This window comes from Stegastes partitus, unplaced genomic scaffold, assembly GCF_000690725.1.
Source record: "Stegastes partitus isolate 25-593 unplaced genomic scaffold, Stegastes_partitus-1.0.2 Scaffold69, whole genome shotgun sequence".
Classification (NCBI taxonomy): domain Eukaryota; kingdom Metazoa; phylum Chordata; class Actinopteri; family Pomacentridae; genus Stegastes; species Stegastes partitus.
In genome coordinates, this window is record NW_007577800.1 from 506026 (window position 1) to 528481 (window position 22456).

Consider the following 22456-nt stretch of genomic DNA (forward strand, 5'->3'; position numbering starts at 1 on the left):
GAGAAGCCACGCCTGCAAGTTTAGAGGAAATGTTGAAAAGGGTATGAAATATAGCAGCAAAGGAGGGCAGCCTCAGGATATTCTGGACAACAGATACCTGTGTCCCTGCCAGTCCCATTCAGAATGAACAATCTTTCACTTTTCACTGTATGAGGGTGATTAGTTTGACGGGTGTCAGACAGCCTGAGCTAACAACGAGTCAGGCAAGACCAAAGTCTAAGTACAAAATATGCTGCTTGCTTAATCCACGGTGCTGCACTTAGAGAATACAGCATCTGTAAAGACTAAACTCTTGAAGTCAAATGCTGTATCCTGGAGGGTGATGTTTAATTCATCTCTCACATTCTCCACTTTTGCTTTTGTCCTTTTTACCAGGTTAGCATGATATGATTGAATACAAGTGGAAGCAGGTATGATGCAATATTGAACAGAAACATTACACTGTCTTTTTTTCCAGTAATACTAGAAGGCATAACAGCAGGCAGGGAGAGGAATCCAGTAATCAATATTAATATTCTATCATCACATAAATATTTCAGCGACTGTTACGACTGTGTGTTCATTTTTCAAAGGATCAGTGAATTTCTTTGTTAAAATTGCCTGGATGGTCGTTCCCCCTGCGAGTGGCTTCCTTCCGGCGCTGGGGGCGGGCGAATCAGACTTTCAAACGACAGAGAGGAGAAAAAAAAAGAAAAAGAAGAGGCTGGGGACAGCTGATGATGGAGGGTCAGAGCCTGCGGGCTGAGAATAGGGCAGTAGGAGACATCCGGCCTCAGTATGCAGCGTGGGCTGGGGCGAGGTTAAAGAGGTGGAAATTTTGAGCGTAATGCGCTAATTGAAGTACAGACAGAGTGGGGCTGGAGCTTTCAGATGAAGCATTTTCAACCTGTTCCGAAGGCTCAAATGATTATGGAAAAGCAGATCTATTTTGACACCACATCAAAATGGATGTTGTAGTAAAAAAAAAAAAAGCTCTTTCATGTATGTCAGATGTCCGTCTCGTTGCTGAGGATTTGACTGGCGTCTGCAGTGCTGCTGCAGAGCTCCTCTCTCCTCGCTCTCATCCTTCCATTCCTCTCCGTCTCCCCAATCCTCTTAGTCCTCCTGCAGCAGACAAAGAGCAATGCATTGCTGCTTTCACTCTTTGCTCCTAGGGGAGCTGAAAAATCCCTTGCAGTTGCACTTTGCTGGCCTGTATTATTAGAAGAGAGCCATCCAGTATTCAGCTACATTGACCATTTCTATATGTGTGTGCCTGTGTGTTTCTAAGTGTGTGTTTCACTAGCCTCTGCTTTGTCAAGTGATTTGTCTTGACAGTGCTCCCTTGGCCCACCACAATGGTTTCCCTGAGCTCTCTTGTGCCCTCCACATACACACACACACACACACACATACACACACACACACACACACACACACACACACACAGTGCCAATGCTGGATTATCCTCACCACAGATATCGCTTTTGGTGGACAAAGAGGCGATGGGATACAAAAGAGCTTTATAAGGGAATTAGCACCCAGTAGCCCACTTCTTATGTCATCCTTTCTTTTTAAGTGCTCAAATCATGGGTTATGTCACAAACATTATGTTATTCCCCCTCGGAGCTGCGGTCAGTGTGCCTTCCAGTTTGTGTTTACACGATTTGATACCACTCGCTGCTCTGTGTTTCAGAAAGCTGACCTGGCAGTTGCAGGCCTGACCATCACAGCGGAGCGTGAAAAGGTGATTGACTTCTCCAAGCCTTTCATGACCCTTGGTATCAGCATCATGTACCGCGTCCACCTGGTGAGTTACCTCCCCCGAGTCCATCCACACACACACACACACACTCACACTAAACAATCAAACTGCCTCTCATACAGCTGGCGGACATACCACAGCCAGCTGTCAGCCATGTCTAATGGCTGCAAAAGAGCCACTCTCCCCTCTGGTCTGGAGAGTCTCTCTCTCTCTTTTAGCCTGTTGAAATCCTTCTGTAACTTCTCTTCCTTTGCACCGTATCGCCATCCTTTTACCTCTCAGCTACACCTTTTCCTCTTTATCTGTGTGTTTTCATGTCATCCTCTTCCTGCTTTGCTCCTCTAGCCCACACTTTCTTGCTTCTTCATCCGTCCCCTACTCTCCCTGCAGTGTCAACTTTTTTACAGTGTCCGGTTCTTTTCTTCTTCTCCTGTGGTCACCCGTCTTCTTCCTTCTGTTGCCTCCCGTTCTGCCAGCACCAGATGGCGTTTTTTTTTTCTTTCTTTGTTTTTTTTGTTTTTTTTGTTTTTTTTAATAGCATGAACTTTCTGATGAATGTTGCAGTTTCACAGTTGTTTTCTGATTGCGTTTGGCCGTCTTATTCACGCTAGCAGTGCCCTCCCATGTTCCGCAGAGAGCAAGCCCAAGCAAGAAACAGTGAAACAACAGCAGAGCAGGTGGAAATGAGCCAGTGTTTGCGGAGTCAGTGGCCCATTAATCATCAGTCCTCCCCCAAAACCCAAGGTGACACAGCAGGGCCCAGTATGACACTGGCCACAGTCTGCACTGAGGTGTTCTGGCGCGTGCACGGGCTAACATTAGTGTAGAATCCCAGAAGGGTGTTTACTCACACTCCCAGCCCATGGTGCTGCTGTCTCCGCTCCTTGTAAGCCTCCCTCCTTCTCACCTTTCCATAGTTTGTGCACAGTACCAATAGGTGTAGCAGCGAGGGACTCAATTGAGTGCCAACAGTTGGGGAGAATCAATCGATGCTCGCAGCAGGTGTAGTGTTAAATGGGCTGCCGGACAGCGTATGACCTCTGAAGTGGGAAGCAGGCAGGCGGGTGGCAGCCTGAGGAGATGATGTAGAGCTGGCATCCCGCAGGGCTGGTACACTGAGTCGAAAAGTTGAATTAGCACAGACTTGACCCAAATTCCTGGTTAAGAGGTCAATAAGAGAGAAATGGAGAAAGCAGTTATTATTAAGATAAGATGTATGAAGTGTTTGAAGAGTTGGAGAGAAAAAGATGGCAATAAAAGATAAGAGGGATAATAGACAGGTATCCTCTGTCTTTGTCTCCCTCCCTCCCTCTCTCTCTCTCTCTGCCTGTCCCTCATTTCCTCATGCTCTCTTAACTTTCCCGTTGCCCCTTGGCATTTTCTTAGATCTGATTCAGAGCAGTCCCTCAGTATGCTCTAAAATTCGATATTTGAATTTCTGTGACTGCACTTGTTTAGTTCTAATCCACTGACTATTGATCTGAGGCACAGTGATTTCTACAAGGGGGTCTGCTGCTTATTTCAAACTTTAAATGAAAATTTCAGTCTGATCAATAACAATGGCGAATGCAATAAAATAAAGCTGCCTGTTGGGTATTAATTACCCTCAGACTATTGCCCATTTAATCTCCATTTCTACTCTTTGTCAGTATTGCATGTCTTTCTGTCTCTCTCTCTCTCACACACACACACACACACACACACACACACAGTTTTTCTCTCTTATTGTTATTATGGCTTTTTATTCCTTTCGTCTTGTCATTTATTTCATTTTATTAAGGATATGACTTATTTGCCGTCTGATTTATGTGTACAATAGCTCTTGCAACGACAAAATAGTAAAAGGCGTAATCTTGTTTTGGTGAAACTGCTCATGTGTAATACAAAGCTGTTTCAAACTTCTGCAGATATCGCCGCCTTTGAGACAAATTCAGACCAAAGGCAGCAAAAACAAAATAAATGCATTTCCTGTTTGAAACAACAAAACACGGGGAGCAGATCTGAACTCTAGCTCCGCTGCTTCCTCTACTATGAAAACTGCCAACTGTCATAGTCAAGTTTTTTTGTGGAGTGTTCAGAACAGCAGCAAATCACAACACTTAATTACCCGCTGCATGATTTTGAGTCGGTGTGTTACGCTGCACAAAGACAGGGGACCTGATTCTCTAGGGGGGGACCACTGTTACCTTGTCTGCTCCTTCTGTTGTGTGATTTCTGGGGCACTGACTCTGCAGAAAAAAAAAAACTATAGGAACAAATCTCACACAGCTTGCATCTTGTCTGCAGAAGACAAGCACTACCTGTCTGAATTTTTCAGCTGTCTCGCCCGGGTTTTTTCTGTGTGTGGCTGGGTATATTTTTGTACTATATGCAGCCATAAGATAGCGTTTGTTATATGGTGTGATGTATGACATGCATGTGGTTCGAGGCTATATGTATATAAAACTGATTTGCTTTTATACACAAATCAAAGAGCAGCCGGTGCAGTATGTGTCACTCCTGGCCAAAATCAGGCATCAGAGTTATGAACCCAGATGATACCTAGAGCTACTGTCAACCTCATCTCATAAAAAAAAACCTTCCCCTCCTATTACATCCATCATTTGTACAACAAAAAAACAGCTGTATCTCAAGATCCCAGCACTCTGAGATACTTTATATCTGTGCCAATTTCATCATTTAAACATCTCCATTAATTTGGGGACTGTGTGACAAAGTAAGCGTTTTTTTCTCTGGTTTTGTGTGTGTGTGTGTGTGTGTGTGTGTGTGTGTGCGTGCGTGCGTGCGTGCGTGTGTGTGTGCATAAGAGAGAGTGGTGCTTAATTAGACATAGGAGTTAATTAGGGGTGTGTTGAAGCTGTGTCAGATTCAGCAGCTGCCCTGAGGGTAGAGCGTGGCATAACGAGCTTTATTGACTCTCTGGCCACACGCGTCCTCATGGAAAATTGCACAGACACGTGCAGCCAAGCGCGTGTAGACACACACCCACGCAGTTTCGCACTTCGCATACAGTACAACGACACCCTACAGTAACGCGCAGTCGCACGCGTTTACAAATCACCCAGACGTAAAGCCAGACAACCTGGCGAGCCCGAGAGGCAGCAAGATGTTGTTATGAATACGACCCTATGACCTGCGCCAAATCAACTGCTCTCCACAGATTGCCCCCGCGGCCATCTCAACAGCCGTAACAGCTGACAGCATCTGCTCTGACACAATTAGAAATGCGCACGCTATCAAAGAGCCCAGAATAAAAGACAGACGGTGGGGGAGACACAGGGAGGGACAGGAAGAAAGACAACATAAAAGAGAATGAGCAAAGAAACAGGTAGAAAGAGAAGCGGGTGAGGCGGAGGGAAGACGGAGAAATGAGAGCAGAGAAGCGAGCAGGAGAGTGCGAGAGTTGAAATGACAATGGGAAGTCTCCTTCACTGAGTCAGTATTCAGGCAGGCAGCCTCAGGGGGCAACAGTGTGGTATGAATACCAAGAGGCAGGATGACTAGGTGAAATCCTTGACTGGATAACCTCACCAGCTCCTTCAGCAACCCTCCTGGCATGAAGGCAATCCCCCCGAGAGGGACGAAAGGGAGGGAGGAGAGGGAATGGAGTGAGGGACAGTGGGAAGTTGAGAGACAAGGGCAGCGCAAGGTAAAATGAATGAGCTCTTCATCTGCGAGATAAGAGGAGGGAAGGGACATACCCATACTGTAATAGGCAGCAATTCGTCGCTATTTTATTTGTTAAGATGAACTCATAAAAACAGGTCATAAAGGATGTTTCGCCCTCTGTGCTGCGTCTGCACCCTTTAATATCGTTTGACTTGCCTCACGCCCTCTTATCATCTTAACATGACGATAAACCTTTGATAAAAGCTCTAATAAAAGTAATTTAAACATGACAACAAGTGTTTATGTTGGAGGACACAGTCTATTCTATAGTGTACACTCCTGTAGCATGCTCACATTTGGCGCTTATTGCCATGAGTTTACTCTGACCATCTAATCCACTCACCGAGGCAGCTATAAGTTTGGTTGTGATGTCATTGTTTCAGAGTCTTCTGTCTCAAGTGTGTACAGTATCTCCCATTAAACATTAACCACCAGATGAGCCACGGTCGCTGTGTTTTCCCCATCCAGCAGTCAACTACCCGCTGCCTTTGCGCTCAGTAGCGATGCTCCCCACGCACCAGTTTGCCCAAGCACGTACTGTACCGGCCCTGCTGCAGATGACTGACAGCATAGACAGCTGCTGACAAGATTTGAAACACAGGCACACACACAAACACAAAGCTGCTGACAGTCTGTCTTGCACACACAGACTCACCTTCCAAAATAAAGAGAGAGCAGACCACCTGTCTGAGATCACTGTTTAAACAGTAATCCCATGCCATTTGGATAGACTGGGAGGTATTTCTTTTTTTATTAAAATGCTCTTTCAAGTCTGTGCAACAGCCACTGTATCACTGCTTGTTAATGAAGTACACTGTGGTAGAAAAACACGCAGAAAGTAGTGAAAACTGTTGGAGCGCAGTTGGTGTATTTACCATAAATATGGTATTAAAGCTGTTATTTAATGGCTAAAGCTCATTCCTACCAAGGTAATTATTATAACTTTGTGAAAAATAAACAGAAAAATGTCAACTTCATAATCGTAACCACTTGAAATGACAGGCATATAAAGAAAGCTTGCAGATCATCACCTGTAGAATAACAGACAAAACAGTAAATATATTAGAGTTTGTAGGAAAAATCTCTTTAGAACAGTATGATTACCGTGAAAAACATGTGAAAACTTAGGAAAGATCAGTTTGTTTTTTTTCAGTTTGTTTTTTTATGGTTAAGATAGGAATCAGTCTTTTTTGAGGGACTTTACTTGCTATTGTCTGTGATTCAACAGAACAGGTAGAATCTGTAAAATGACAGCAAATTGTTCAAAAATTACAGGTAAAAATGTGACCAAAAAAGTTCTTTTTTTTCTCAGTGCACTGAATGCATTTTGTATTTGCATATATGCGGTGTGTCAGAAAAGTTCCAGGACTGGTGTCACATAATATATATTACAAACCCAAACTACAAACGAGTTTTCCCCTTCAGACGATCAACCAGCACATCTACAAAGTGATCCTACGGCATTTGCTTCGTTTAGTGCGCGAGAAGAGGCGAGAGTTGTGGCAGGACAAGTCGTGGCTGCTTCACCGTGACAACGTTCCTGCTCACAATGCCCTGAGGATCCCACAGTTCCTGGCTGAGAAGAACATCGCCGCGCTGGAGCAACCTCCCTACTCACCCCACCTGGCTCTGTGGGATTACTTCCTCTTCCCCAAGCTCAAGGGGGTCATCAAGGGGACCCGTTTTGAAGACGTGGACGACATCAAGATGATTGTGACGACGGAGCTGTGGAGGATCCCGGAAGAATCCTTCCAGGAATGCATGGCAGCGTGGCAGAGAAGGCTGGGAAAGTGTGTTAGACTCCTGGGGGAGGGGGTTACTTTGAAGGGGAAAACTTTTCGTTTGTAGTTTGGATTTGAAATATATCTTTTGTGACCCCAGTCCTGAAACTTTTCTGACAAACTTTGTATATGTTATTAATGAACGAATCAGGGGTACACCTCTGTGATGGCGAACCTACAGCCAGTCAGCCTGTCCTATGTCCCTCCTCTGTCTAAACATTGCTTCAGTAGTGCACTTAATTTTATGTGAACTTCGGAAGGTGCAGCAAAGCAACTTAGAACCTGCGCTGATTGATTTTTCTGGTTGCACAACAAGCGAAAAACACATCGCTGACATATTGCCACCTTAGGGCTAACATGTTAGGAAACAGTTGCTGATTTGCGCACTCAGCAGATAACAGAGAGCAGCAGTAGCATCACTTGAATTGTTCTTTCCTGCAGCCTGTTAAAATGCTGTGCTCACCAGACAGTCACTAACTTTGTGTGTCTGCTGGGAGTGGAGTGGAAATTAGGCTGGTAATAGTGAGAGCAAAACTAAAACAGTAAAGTTGCCACCATGAAATCAAATCAATGGGCTGAAAGGCGTCAAGGCGCTCTTTAGAATGAGAGGCACTGCAGATTATCTGTTGGCTTTTCAGCACGAGCAACTTTTTTCACATTGTCATTTTTTCCATTGTTGACGTTAAATATTTATCAGAGCAGCTTTTGAAAACGTTAAATTACATCAGACATCATAGACAACAATGATATTATTTTTCGTTGTCACATGATGGTCATTAAAGAGACTTTCATCAAGATTGTTTTTTTCTAATATTCAGTTTGTCCTACAAAAAAAAAAAACAATTCCAGAGAAAATATCCTGACATATTTAGGAGATCTGCACACAGATATTGAACAAATTTTGTGCAGTTCCCATTTAGCCAGATCTCTGTGCTCATTAGTGTGTCGGCTGCAGCCTCACCATGGATAATTTTCCCTTCAACTCCTGCAAACTTTGTCTCTGAGTCCTAAAGCAAATATATTACAGCTCCAAAGTCAAGATTTCTGAGCAGCACAACTCCCACTGTTTTCTTGTTGTCCTTGTACTCCTTATCTTTCCCTGCCTTCCTCTCTGTCTCTATTTCTGAGTTGCTCTCCTGCACCTTCACTTCTCCACCATCTGTTGTTAGCATGGGAGTCCCGGGTGTCTGCAGCTCTCTTCATCTTAATAATAGCACCTTGGTGGAAACTTAAGATGTGGGCAAGCGGGGCGAGCAGTTCGCAAAGCGCTGGTTCAGCATGCACCACACTGGACCAGCAAACAGGAGGACTCATGTCAGCATATAATGCTGTTACCCCAGTCATGCCAACTAGTAGCACGTTGGCAGTGATGCTCACTTTACATCAAGCCCTCTACCTCTGAGAGTGCCATTGTGTGTTTGAGCTCTGTGCTGTTCTATTTTCAGACAGCTATCATCATCATCATAAGCAATTACACGCTATAGATAGACTGACATATATTCTGACTGGCAGGCTGACTTGAATCTTGCTGCAAAAAAAAAAAAAAAAAATAGACTGAATCTCACTTTCTTCTCCTGCTTTCTGCACCACTCCTATTTTACTCAGTCGGGCTAATATGCAAGTGATTACAGACGCATTAATGAATTCTCATCTCTGCACCAGTCTAAATGGGGATTCGTTTATCATAACAAATGCCCACCAAAATAATTTCACCCTCTTTGCCTCAAATTTAATTTCGCAGGGCCTCAGTAATGTATTACTGCGGTGTTTTGGCATGCGTGAGGTCTCCCAGGAGTACCTAATTGAGTATTTTTTTTTGCATAAAAGCGATTTGGGCTTGTTCAGGTGGGCTCCACGCTGCTGCCTGTTGACATAGAAATGAAAGATAAGGAATTCCTCTACGGCTGAGCGTGTTCTTCTCATAACAACACTTGGACAGTTGTTTGATCACCTCCGCTATCTAACCGTCCTGCTGGCCTTCGACAACCACCTTCATTTCATCGTCATTAACAGATGGCGGACGTGCAAGTGTGTGTAAATGGCTAATATTCCCTCACTGACGCTCGGTCAGAGAGGCCATAAGCTGAACATGCACGGAAGAAAAATGAGCACGCATAAACACACATATAAATAAGTGCACACAATCATTCTGACACTGGTTCATCAGTAATTGGTTTCATTTAGAGGACAATAGCTGATGGTGCTCGGTAATGAAACATTAGGAATTAGCCCCTATATTCCCATTGGTCTACAGGCTGCCAACCTTATTTTAGCCACTTTATCTCCTGCTTGCCAATCCGAAATGATACATAACAGCTCATAGCTGTTTCGGCATTGCTAGCCTTTTTGTCCAAGCCAAAGCTATTAATCTTTCTCCTGTTTTTTTTTTTTTTTTCTCCAAGCTGGGATGCTGTGCACTCCCAGTCATACTGCAAGTCAACTATAGGTCACAGAAATGAATTTCTGTTTAATGTAGCTGTAATGGTTTAGTTCATTACTTGACCTTTTTCTGCTGCATGTGACTGTGTGGAGAATGCTAATAGTAGGTGTTGTCTTCATCTGTTTTAATAATTTTGACCTCTAATTATTTTTTCTGTTTGGACGTATCGCCATATTTAATGCCGAGTTAGGCAAAAGCATGATAAATACCAATTAACGAGAAACAGTCGTCAATTATTATCTGTATTTTTTTTTTTTGTTCTGTTTTTATTTAGTTGTTTATTTTAGCGCCAGAATCTGGGAAATAAAACCTCTTATCTGTGATGTTGCATCAGTATACAGCCCTGTGCCACTCTGTTGACAATTCATGGGAGACTGAGTTTGTGCTTTCATACAGTGTTGATCTGAATGTTTACATGCAAATGAGATTCATATAATTACAGTGCTATCAGTTTAGGACAGGGAAATCTATGCATATCACATTAAAATCCCTTTATTTACTGTCACAGTCACCTTTTTCATCTTCTCCAAATTACACAGGCAGCAGTAAATGTTGGTTAACACAGACCAAATTGAACTGGGGCAAAAGAATCAACACCGAAATTCAGCAGCATTTCGTTTTTTAATTAATGTCGGCGCTGACTTTATAGAGGGGATGTTAGGAACCTGTTTTCTCACATGCTAATTAGTTCAGTATCACCTTTACAAGTAAGTATTTAACCTCTTACCTCGTCCTTCAGCAAACGCCCCTGTTGGACTGGCTTGTGTGGTTTGAACATGGTATCAAACGGTTAGTTGGTCTGAGGAGGCTTTAATGGTTTCAACTCTGCCCTGTGTGTGTGTGTGTGTGTTGTGTTTCAGGGACGGAGGCCAGGCTACTTCTCCTTTCTGGATCCTTTCTCCCCTGGTGTCTGGCTCTTCATGCTTCTGGCCTACTTGGCTGTCAGCTGCGTCCTCTTTCTGGTGGCCAGGTAAAAGACAGAACCCGAAAAACACAACCTGCACAGATCTGAGAGAGGAAGAGAATAGAACGAGAGACAAACAAAGGGGTTGGGTACAGAGAGTGAGAACACGAAAATATTTGTTTGGAGGGGTATACAGAGGAGGAAACAGGTGTCTGTGCTCTCGCTTTTCTTCAGTCTCTGCAGTTGATCTTCCACATCACAGTGAAAGAGACGTTCTCCTCCCAGTGGTGGGTCTCCAGCATCACACTGCCACCTGCTGCTCAGGGAGGGAACTAATACAACTTCAGCTGCACGTCGCTGTTGCTTATAGAAACATTTCTAACTTACACTGTATCTTATATTAAAAACATACAAATTGTCTGATGTGACAGTCTCTGGACTTAAGTTATAAGTCAACTGACCAGAAGATGCGTTACCTCTATCAAGAGAGTTCTGTGGGTGCTCTTTAGTGCACAGTACGTATAATGAACAACATCTTTTGAAGTTGAGTGATGTGATCTGATCATGACAGTTACATGAATAACAGTACATGCAATCCTAGTTTTGCTGTTGTTTCCTTAGAAGAATGTTCCCTCTGTCATCAAATAGGAAAATATGTTCAATTTCTATGTTTCTTAAAGTGTTACTTTGTTCTTTGCCGTTTTTGTTCTGTGGATTTTAGTGGATCAGAAGTGAATTATACCCCAATTTTAAGACAGAGACATAGATTGTTGTCTCAATCCAGCACATAAAAGAGTTGTTGCACAACTTTGCTTTCATGTAGCAACGCTTGAACGTACCAATTACACCGACTATATCCCCGCTGTTAAAGTAGGCAGCACTTGGGGAGTGGAAAAACAGGTTGGTTCTCTCTCTGGAGAGCCAAGGTGACTTTGTGCTCCATTGAGTGTTAGAGCTGTATTTTGCTCCTTGTCCCTCACTCCACTTTCTGTCTCCGTTTCTCTCGCTCCCTGCTGTCTCTTGAGTTTTGCTCTTGTTTGAATACTAAATCTCACTTTCATTCCCGCACTTCTTGGCCACATATCCCTGCTGACTCTCTCTGTTGTCTAACCCTGTTGACTCGTTCTCCCCAGATTGACACCTTATGAGTGGTACAATCCCCACCCTTGTCTAAAAGGCCGCTGTAACCTACTGATCAACCAGTACTCACTGGGCAACAGTTTCTGGTTCCCTGTTGGAGGCTTCATGCAGCAAGGATCCACCATCGCTCCCAGAGCTCTTTCAACGCGCTGTGTCAGTGGAGTGTGGTTAGTATTCACACATAGACGAGTGCATTTGCATGTTATCAGCTTTCAAATTCACAAAGCACAATCAGTTCTGTTGTTCCGTTTTTTGTGCATATTGCTCCATCATAAAATGCATTTTTCATGTGATCTTGAAGATTTTCGGGACATCAGCATTCAAGATCAGATTGTCGTGATATTTGTGCGTTTGTTCGATATCGTCTGTGTATGTCTGCCTTTGCAGTTAAAACTTCATCCAAACCCACCATTGTCACCTTTCTCCACACACACCCACTCATTCATCCATCCACTGAAAACCCTGTCGTGTCTCATCCTCTCAGGTACCGAGTTATTTTAGTCCTCCCACTCTTTCACCCTGATAATCTATCTTCATACATCCGCCTGCTCATTTACATACATTTATAGGTGAACACATATGTTCCTGTCCTCTGCCTCTCCTGCACAGGTGGGCCTTCACATTAATCATCATCTCATCCTACACCGCCAACCTGGCTGCATTCCTAACAGTCCAGAGGATGGAGGTGCCGATAGAGTCCGTGGACGACCTGGCGGATCAGACGGCAATAGAGTACGGCACCATGCACGGAGGATCCACAATGACCTTCTTCCAGGTCAGCGGGTGCATCACTGTTTGTGATCCGTTGTTTTTACTCTTAAATCTTCGGTTACACATACACATAAACTCTTGTCAAAGCTTGTTGCAATCAACGGGCCATCAGTGATGTTATCCTTTTCATCACCTCCCTGTCCTTCCTGTCTTCCACCTCTAACTACGAGTTTTATCTGCTTCCTGTCTGTTCTTTGCCACAATCATTCAATATCCTTCTCCTCGGGGAGATGGGACACTGTCCAGGTCCCACGCTATCCTCTTTCATCTTCTCAAGATTTGACCTCAGAGAGAGCGAAACAGACAGTGAGAAACAGAGAAAGAGGGTGTTACGGGGGAGAGAGACAGTGAAGGATGATATTGGGGAAAGGGAAGAGAGACATTGGCCTTGTATTCCTTGGCGCTTTTACATCCACTGGACCTTGAATAACTCAAAGAAGACAGGCCAAGAGAAAGTAGAAGACAGGTGGGAGTGTTAAGTGAAGTGTCTGTTCTGATCTACAGCTACTCAACTTGGAAAATGTCTGCTAAAGAAACAGCATTGCTCCAGAGTCTGAATAAATCTATCGAGAATATGAAAAACAAATGAATAGTAGCGCAAACCTCAAAAGTGAGGAATATGTATCTGCAACTTTTATCGACTATCTGCCACATCTAACTGTATCTGCTTCTTGATCGCCGTGCAGAACTCTCGCTATCAGACCTACCAGCGTATGTGGAACTTCATGCACTCGAAGCAGCCCAGCGTGTTTGTGAAGAGCACAGAGGAGGGGATTGCTCGCGTCCTCAACTCTAACTACGCCTATCTGCTGGAGAGCACCATGAACGAGTACTACCGCCAAAGGAACTGCAACCTGACGCAGATTGGTGGACTGCTGGACACCAAGGGCTACGGCATTGGCATGCCACTGGGTGAGTGAAGAACAATGGGTGGAGAGTTGGAGGGAGGTAAGAAGAATTTATTGCAGAACTTAACTCAGACATTTTGTAGATCAGATGGGTATAACTTCCTAAGACAGAAGATGGGTTTATTGGAGAAATAGAGGGGAAAAAAAGTTCATTGTAAAATGGAGCTTGTGGTTTTTTTACTTAAATGCACTGTATAGTTCATAGTGAAGCTAAAAAAGAGGAATGAAGAGCAGGGGCATTAGTTGGAGGATACACCATAAACGTCACATCGGAGAGTTAAATTGAAAAGCAAAGCCTCAGCAAAGCCAAACTATTAGCTGCTATCATGGGGCAAAATGATGCAAAAAGGGAGAAACTAAAGGAGACTTACTGCAAGACTTTAATAGAGCAGCGGTTTCCATGCTGTGATGGGAGAAGTTAGGACAAGAGAAAAGGAATCTGAAATATTGTTCCACTTGAATGTGAAAGGGTTTCTGTACGACCGGCTTGCTGCTCTGAGAGTAGAAACACAGGGTTTAGTTACACTTTGATCTGAGGTTGAGTCAAACTGCAGACGGGGGGGAAAAAAACACACCTTAAAAGTAAACAAGATTAATTTCAATGCCTTTGATGTTTAAAGGATATAAACCCATTCTTTAGTGGAGGATATTCCGTACTGCATGCTGTGATGTGGCCTGTACGACACTGCAAAACAGTAGTAAACCCTTTAATCATATCGTTGAAAACTTATTTTTGCGAAAAGAAAGTAATGGAGTGACATAAATTCATATTTATCAAAGCAAATCTAAGGAAAAAGTTATGAAAATGTGATTCGATGTGACAAATGAGTGTGCTGGCACCGGAAGCAAGTGAATGCTTTGCTGTGACTGTACACTTAGAACATTTTTTTGTGTGAGCTTTCCCTCTCTCTTCCCTCCAGGGTCAGTGTACCGTGATGAGTTTGACCTCGCCATCCTGAAACTGCAGGAGGACAATCGTTTGGAGATCCTCAAGAGGAAGTGGTGGGATGGTGGCAAGTGTCCAAAGGAGGAGGACCACCGCGCCAAAGGTTGGTTTCCACTTAATCCCTCATCACGCTTGATCATCAGCCGTACACTTTGTTCGTTTCTCCTCACGTCTCCCTGGCTTCTCTCCAGGTCTGGGCATGGAGAACATCGGCGGTATCTTCGTGGTGCTGGTGTGCGGCCTGCTGGTGGCTATCTTCATGGCAGTGCTGGAGTTTGTCTGGATGTTAAGGCAGGCGCCAGGAAATGAGGTGAGAGAGGGCTATCTAACCTGCATCTGCTTTGTCTCCCTCTCCCCTCCCTGGCACCTTCCCCCCCGCGGAGCTGCTAGGTTTTCCAACAGTGCACAGCTTTGACAGGGATGTAGCAGGGGTCTTCTTCTTCTTCTTCTGGGTTCCACTCGCCCTCCCCCATGCAGCCTTTAAGACACAATCAGCACAAAGCAAAGATATACCTCACTTTTACCTCTCAGAGTACATAAATATATGATTTATTTTTTATTTATAGCAGTTGAATATTCATATATACTGTATAGTACACTGAATAAACTTAACATAGAATATGGAATGTAATTATGTCTGATTGGCTGTGGGTGCTGCCAGTAATAGTTTGCTCATTACTGCATTTTATTCTTTGCCTTAATCCAGTCACCGATCTATTTAAAAGATGCCTGGCATTCTCCACACATTTCTGCACTCAAAATCTAATTGTCAGAGACTAGAATTCATTCCCTCCGTCAGAGGGTGAATGATGGACAGTAATGTCCTAGTTGTGGCGGTCAACCAGAACTCTGTCTTAATAATGGACTCTCAGTGCAACCAGATGTGGGAAGCAGAAGGAAAGATTTCTACTTAACTTAGTTTAGTAGCAACAAAAATTTTCACTGTTAGAAGCTTAGCGTGGTTTACAGTGATAGTGTGTGATTATTATAACCCTATAACTGTATGAGTGATACATCAAAGTTATATATATATATATATAAAATCATAGAAATTTCAGTGTAGCTTCATCTGAGTGAGGACAAAAAAAAAAGCAACATGAGGAGTGCATCAGGTGTCCAGACATTCTACTGTTTGGAGGCTTTTTATCAGGATGAAGGCCACTTTAGTGTCAGTGAATGCCATTATCACCGAAAAATGGTTGCGTAATCGGAGAAAGATGTGCATGTAGTCATACAATTACTTCTGGTGTGATTCTTTTCAAAGGTCCTTGATAACTGTCTGGCCTCCACACTGTGATTTTAATTCAATAAACATTCAGAATGTGAAAGTCAAAAACCAACTCATGTGATTTCTTCTTTTTGAGCAGCACAGACTGATGTTTCACTCTAACGTGTGCGCCTTGTGTGTGTGTCTGTGTGGATTTATTTGTGTGTGTGTGTGTGTGTGTGTGTGTGGATGTATACCTGTTTGCATCTGTATAGTCACCGTGCTCATGTGCAGCATGCGTGGATTGATAATTAGCTTCTCCTGTCTCGCTTTTGAGCTACAGTATCATGTCTGGGATTGTAATTATTTGAGTTTACATTCTCTATATATACCCAGTGGAGCGCTTGATCATCAGTCCACGAGATAAAATGTGTGTGTGTATGTGGGAAGTATGTTTAATGTTCCATATGGTCTTTACATGTTACTGCCGGTTGTTTACTCTGCATCAACCATTTCTCTGCTGTCCCCACTATTCACTGATTATATAACCATGACATGTACGTGTCTGCGATGTCCATCAGTCTGTCCTGATCAAGTCAGTCAGTCAGTGAGTTGTCTGGCCTCTCTCCCTTTCTCTCCCTCTCTTATCCCCCTCTTCCCTATCTTTTTTCTTCCTGTGTGTGTGCTTGCAGCAGTCAGTTTGTGAGGAGATGCTGCGGGAGCTCCAGGGGATCGTTCTGTGTCGCGACAGCCTGCAGGTGAGGCGCCGGCGAGCGGCGTCGATGCTGCGGCCGCGGCCCCTACCCTTGGAGGAGCGTCGGGCGCGAGCCGCCGCCGTCAGTCTCAGCAACGGCAAACTGTGCGGGGGAACCGGACTGCCAGAACCCCTCTCCCACAGACTGGCGCAGGAGGCTGCCCTGGTGGCGAGGGGGTGCAGCCACATCCGCATTTGCCCCGAGTGCCGACGCTTCCAGGGACTGAGGATGCGTCCTGCAGGGGCCACTGGGGCCCTCCCGTCTCCCACACACAGTGAGGAGAGCATAGAGTGGGACAAGACCACAAATAGCAGTGAACCTGAATAACGCCCAGCGATTCCAGCAGAACTGACTTTCCCAGCAGCCACCTCCCTCCTTTCTTTCCAGGGATCAAAGATTGTGTGGTATTTTGATCTGGCCGTTTGGAGCTTGTTCTTAAAGGGCAGGACAATGCTGTGGACTTTGTTTTGCCCCAGAGGCAACAGCCAGCAGTCAGTTTTTGGAATCTCCTTGGGTGAAATTTTTTCCTTGGTCATAGGAAAAACTGATGAGTCTGTCTCGTTGTGGTCTGTCCCTGTTGGCCCTCTGTACCGTATAAAACAGGACGGACAAAAACAGCTACGGGGCATTTGTACTATGCAGTATTTTCAGTCATTTATCATTGTGCTGTTTCTTTTTTCCTTTTTAAATTATTTCTGTCCTCTGTTGGATTATCAGTACTGAATATTGTTATTCTATTGTTGGGAGAAAAAAAAAAAACTTTAAACAAGTTCCTTTTTTTATCTGACAATTTACTGTATGAACGTATATTGCCTCTGAAGAGCTGCAAAGATGAACAGACTAATGCAAGGTCATCCTTCAAATCCTTTTATTTTGAAAGTGCCAAAAACCATAAGTATTATCTTGTGGCTGAAGAGAGCACCACAGCCTTGAGAAGACAACAAACTCAACCGAACCTAGAAAACAAACATACAGACTTCTTTTATAGTAGTGATATTCTATTAAAAAAATGTTTTAACTGTTGGTATCTCTGAAAGACAGCGATGCATGTCCAGAGGTGTTGGCAGGTGCCCATTGCTGAAGTGGTGGCTGAAGTGAAAGAATGATTTTCTGTTTTGAATACCTGCTTAAACACATGATGGCTACACACAGAAAAACACAGACATCCATTTCTTTCCTTCTTCTTTTATGTCTTGGCATTACTTCCTCCTCCATCCGTCCTCCATATTTAATGCATTTAGTGTCCCATCATCTTTATAATCTCTCACTTAAAATATATATACACTGTCTCTTGCAGAGTGTACACTGTAAGAGATGCTATTTTCTCCAGCTCACATATTCAGGACTGATTCAGATTTTATAATTACAAGCCTGTTTATGAATGAAATCCAGCATATCGTAGAACCAACCAAAAACATATAGTCTCTGGTAAAGTAAAGGGATTTTTCTATCAGCATTTGACTTGGATTCTTTTAAATGTCAAGGCAGTTAAACTTTTATTGAATGTGATGTTTTACGCACTGCTTTGAGGAGTATTTCAGTTCAGATCAGCCTGGCTACGCTCTGACATTTTCATACTTTTATTTTTGCAAAACCTCAAACCAAACTTGGAATATATTAATTCCATATTCATAGGAAATTTGATTTCTAATGCAGACTGACGCAGGAAAAAAGCTCAACAATGGTTCAGTCAGTCGTGTTTCTGTTCTGTTTTGGTCACTATGTTCTATGGAAACAGTGAAATCTAAATATTTGAAATTAAAATGAAGCTTTACTTTTTTGATCGCTGCTTGAAATAATTCAGTTTGGTTGTACTTGTTGAAAAAAAATAGCTGCCTTTATTTGCATATCAGCTATACCTCCGGGAGTGAAACAATGACAGCAAACCACCAGCAGCAGAATCCTTAAGATCCAGTTACTTTCTGCATCCACGCACGACTATATGTTTTCCTGCTGGTGTTACTGTATGATAGCCTGACTGTTGCACAGTGAGAATCAGCGGTCACCCACTTCTCTACACTGCTTTTCGCTTATCTCTGATGTGTCCATCATTTTAAATCTGCCCATCAGGTTCTGTCAATCACCGTCCCTCAGAACTAGGCCACCATCTCAACACAGCTCCAAGGTCTCGCTGCAGTCTCTCTTGTACTTTTATTAGCCAACTTCACTTTCTGTCTTCATCATTTCTCACCCCGCAGGTTGTCATGGTTCGAAATTCCCTGCATTTGCTCTTTTCACAATGGGCGATTGTTTCGAGGAGACGTCCGTCATGTTGATCGATGTTTAAATGTGTTTACGTATAATCGAGAAGAAATAACACAGAATTTTTTTGTTTCGACACGCTCGTGTGTGTGGTCACACTGTCACTTGCTGTTAAATCATTCTGTTGTTTGTTTTACCATTTCATATGCACAGTAACATTACCCAAACCTCCTTTATGTTTTTCAATCATGCCAGTGCATCTAATCCTTTAGTATTGTCGATCCATGGAAGATGTGTAAATACAGTGTGATCGACAGGGTTCCCAGTAGCGGTCCACAGTTTGGTTTTTAAGAGAGTGACTCATTTGGTGTTGATTATGTTGATAGAACAACAAGGTGCACAGTTATATGTGTTTATATGGAAACATGTATCACACACACAGTACGAACACATTCACACGTAGTGAGCATAAAAACAGGCAATTAATGTAAACTATATTTCTTTATATAAAAACTTGTTAAAGTCAAATTGCCTAGCAAATAGCAACAGAAAAAAAGACCCACATTTCATTACTGTTTTATAAAAAGAAGTTTCTATCCATTTGCCAAATGTCACTAAGAAACTCATGAGAGTTTGAAGGCGCTCGCTGCTCTCAATGCTAACCTATTAAACACTGAAAACATTTACAGGGGTGCTAAATCAAGCGTAGTTGGAATGAGATTGCCAATTACCTTGAAGGCATGAAGAGCAGTAGAGTAAGAATTAAAACAAATCCCACAGAAACACTGGGCGACCTTCTCTGGGAGACCACTGAGAGGGATGGCAGGGTTTGGCTGCTATATTTTATATGCTTTATTTTCCTATGTTGACATTTTTATTCCATTATAAATACATTTCTTAATACAACCTCCGTTCTGTGGGCTTCTCTGGTTTTGTCTCTTCTTTACTTGGATGTATTTGACCTTCTCAGCTGTTTAGATCTGTCATGCTAAATAGCTTCTGAGTGCACTTTGTTATTTCAAGTTTTTTATTATTCGACTGGGAGAGATATTCAGACGGCGCACCTGTTTTTGTTGTGACATGTACGCATGCGGGGAAGCAGTATGAGGATGTATGGGTTCCTGCATGAGTAAACAGAAGTGTTGAGTGAACCAGAAGGATCCGATGCGTCTACCTCTTGTTTCTCTTCCATAAACTGAATTAGCGTCTGCACACTTGCGAATCCTTTGAACAGCTGAGAATTTGTGTGGGCAGGAAGTCTACGGGAGGCTAATGAGTTTAACAACTCACTCATGTGCTATATAAGCATCCGCTCACCCGTAGTCCATCTATCACTGTGATTTTCTGTGGATATTTCTGTCTCCTCAGGATAGTGAGTGAACACCCCACAACACCAGGCGTCTGATTTACAGTTTAATTCACGCTGCATCTCTCTCTCTCTCTCTCTCTCTCCTCTCTGAGTGCCTGTCTCACAATTGTACCACTGCAGCATTACAGATGACATTTTTTTTTCCAGTACGTCACCAAGCGTCATGTCACAGTGCATATCCACAGAAAACACACACACAGACACACACACACACACTCGTCTGCGTAAGTCTTAAAGCGTGACTCACAAACACTCACCGCCACCTGTAAGTCACTCCTGTGTCAAGTTTATTTCATCGTGCTCATGCTTCTCCTTCTGCCTCTGGTGCTCCAGGTCCATAAATTAAGTGCATCTCTACCCACCACTGCCTAGCTGCTGTTGGATTTATGGAGCCCATGATGAGCATTGAGTGCCTGCAGAGGTGTGTGAAAATCTACTTCACTCCTCGAGCTTAACCAGTTGTAGCACACAGCAATACCAATTTCCTTGTAGTTCATTATTATTTTTTGCAAGGATTTCGGGATCATAGTGTAGTGAGTTTGATGCATTTTGCCACACCAGCAGCTCACATCTCATACTTGTGGAGTGATGGTGTTTTTTTTCCTTTCAAATCTGCTCATTCCATGTGCTTTTATTATTATTATTATTATTATTTGTTGCTGATATAACATTTATGTCTTTGAACTTCTCAAGCTCTGTGTCCAGTTCTGGGAAACCAAAACATGAGACCTGAGATATTTAGACATTTTTCAAACATTGTGGGTCTATAAGTCACCCTGCAGTCAGTGTGATTTTTTTTATTGCTTTTCTATTGGCAGTTGTTGAATCTATTCATCGCATTTGTCCTGCCAAGATTGCATCCCTTTGTGAAATACTTCCTTTGTCTTCTCTGACAGCACATTTCTCAAGGTTAACATCATGCAGTGTGTACATCCACCTCATAACAGCCACTAATGAGCACTGGATCTGACTACGCCAATTGTAAGACAAAACAGACCAGCAGAGAAAACTACGGAATTCACAGGAAGACTGGTGCATATTTTAAGTGAGAGCTTTCCTATTGATTTACTGGCACTTAATTGCAAAAAAGAAAAAGAAAAAAAAAAAGCTTGTTGTTGTTGTTGTTGTGTGCTCAAAGAAAAGGTATTCAGAGTGCAAGAATTCTCTACAAGGTGAGATGCTGTCAGGGCTGTTATACAGCCTTTTGTTCACTGATGGTTGTTGAACATATTGACCAAAACATCTTGACATTGTTTGTCTTTCAGAGAAATAAAATGGAGCTTCATTTACATTGCCTTTCGTTCCCTCACTTTTCATTCCTGCCTTTATCAATGGCTTTACAGATAAGGAAGCATTGATTACCTGGTTGTGTGTGTGGGCAGGTGATTTAGAGTAAGTGCCTCCATGTATATACGCCTCTATGAACAATGGCAGTGTTGGCATCTTGATTCATCCGCTGGAGGCCGTTTTGTTGCATCATTACCCAAAAGCTAGACAGACGGCCAAGTTAAATTCCAGTGGAAGCATCACAGCCAGCACTCTTTGTCAATTTTTCACCAAGAAAACGAAAGCAGCCAGCTTTTTATCGTGGAAAACAGTCTACCGGATACTTGATAAGAAAGCCATATCGGTTTTCTTTTTGTTTTTTTTTACAGATGGAACAGTAACAATATTCAGTGTTGTTGAATGTTGGCTGCATTGTTGGTCTGTGCTGACCTTGGATGAAAGTTCCAAAGACTGAAGCACACATCAGTCACTTTACATAATGACTGCACCTTTTAAAGAGCTTCATCCGTCTGTGAGCTGCGATGACAGAGTTCAAATTAGAATCTGTTCATTAATCATGTTCACTGTAGATGAAGCAGCGTCTTGTTTTTTTATCTGCCTGCTAGAAATCTAGAGGGAAACGGTGTAGATGCGCACCTTAAGGATATGTCTAGCTAGTATTGTGCTAAAGTTCAATTTCATGTACTGTTTAGCACTATTTTATACTTCAACTTCATTATATTTCATAGGGAGATGTCACCAATTCTTTTCCTTTTGATACTTAAAGTAAATTTGACTTAAACTATCTTTTTACGTTCTTCTGTACCGATACTTTTACCTAAAATAATCATTATGCACAATTTAGTGGCATCTGGCATCCAGCTGGCTACACCCCACCTCATCCTCATATTCCAAGAACTTATGGTGCTGCCTAGAAATGCTAAAAACACGGAAGGTCTTCTCCATAGTCAGTGTTTGCTTTGTCCAATCTGGGCTACATGGTGGTAGAACATTAACATGCTCCAACAATGAGAATCCACTCCATTTGCAGAAAGTCCTCAAAGGGCTCATTGGAAGGTAATAAAACCACAATGATTCTTATTTTCAGGTGATTATACACTAATGAAAACATAACTGTGAATATTAGATTTCATTTCAACCAGTAGATCCCCTAAAATTCCCACCCACTGGACCTTTGGGTTCTCGGTTTATCCATCGCTGACCACCATATGCTATATTTATAGTAACTTTTCCAAATTTTTACTATAAGGCACACTGCTAGTGAATCATTTTTCTGTTTCCCCCCTGTGCTTATCTCAATTTAAGTGGCTGCAGTCAAGCCCATTAAACTCTA

General features: G+C 42.9%; 1 protein-coding gene across 1 annotated transcript in view; it reads left to right on the forward strand.

The window, feature by feature from the left end:
• The window catches only part of grik4 (glutamate receptor, ionotropic, kainate 4), a 153899-nt gene extending 137307 nt beyond the window's left edge, over positions 1 to 16592 (forward strand). The window contains exons 12-19 of the mRNA XM_008276318.1: positions 1676 to 1789; positions 10495 to 10604; positions 11672 to 11845; positions 12288 to 12453; positions 13136 to 13361; positions 14278 to 14406; positions 14495 to 14613; positions 16203 to 16592. Coding sequence (XP_008274540.1) covers positions 1676 to 1789; positions 10495 to 10604; positions 11672 to 11845; positions 12288 to 12453; positions 13136 to 13361; positions 14278 to 14406; positions 14495 to 14613; positions 16203 to 16592 — 1428 coding nt within the window. The remainder of the gene's footprint in view (positions 1 to 1675; positions 1790 to 10494; positions 10605 to 11671; positions 11846 to 12287; positions 12454 to 13135; positions 13362 to 14277; positions 14407 to 14494; positions 14614 to 16202) is intronic.
• The last annotated feature ends 5864 nt before the right edge of the window (positions 16593 to 22456 follow it).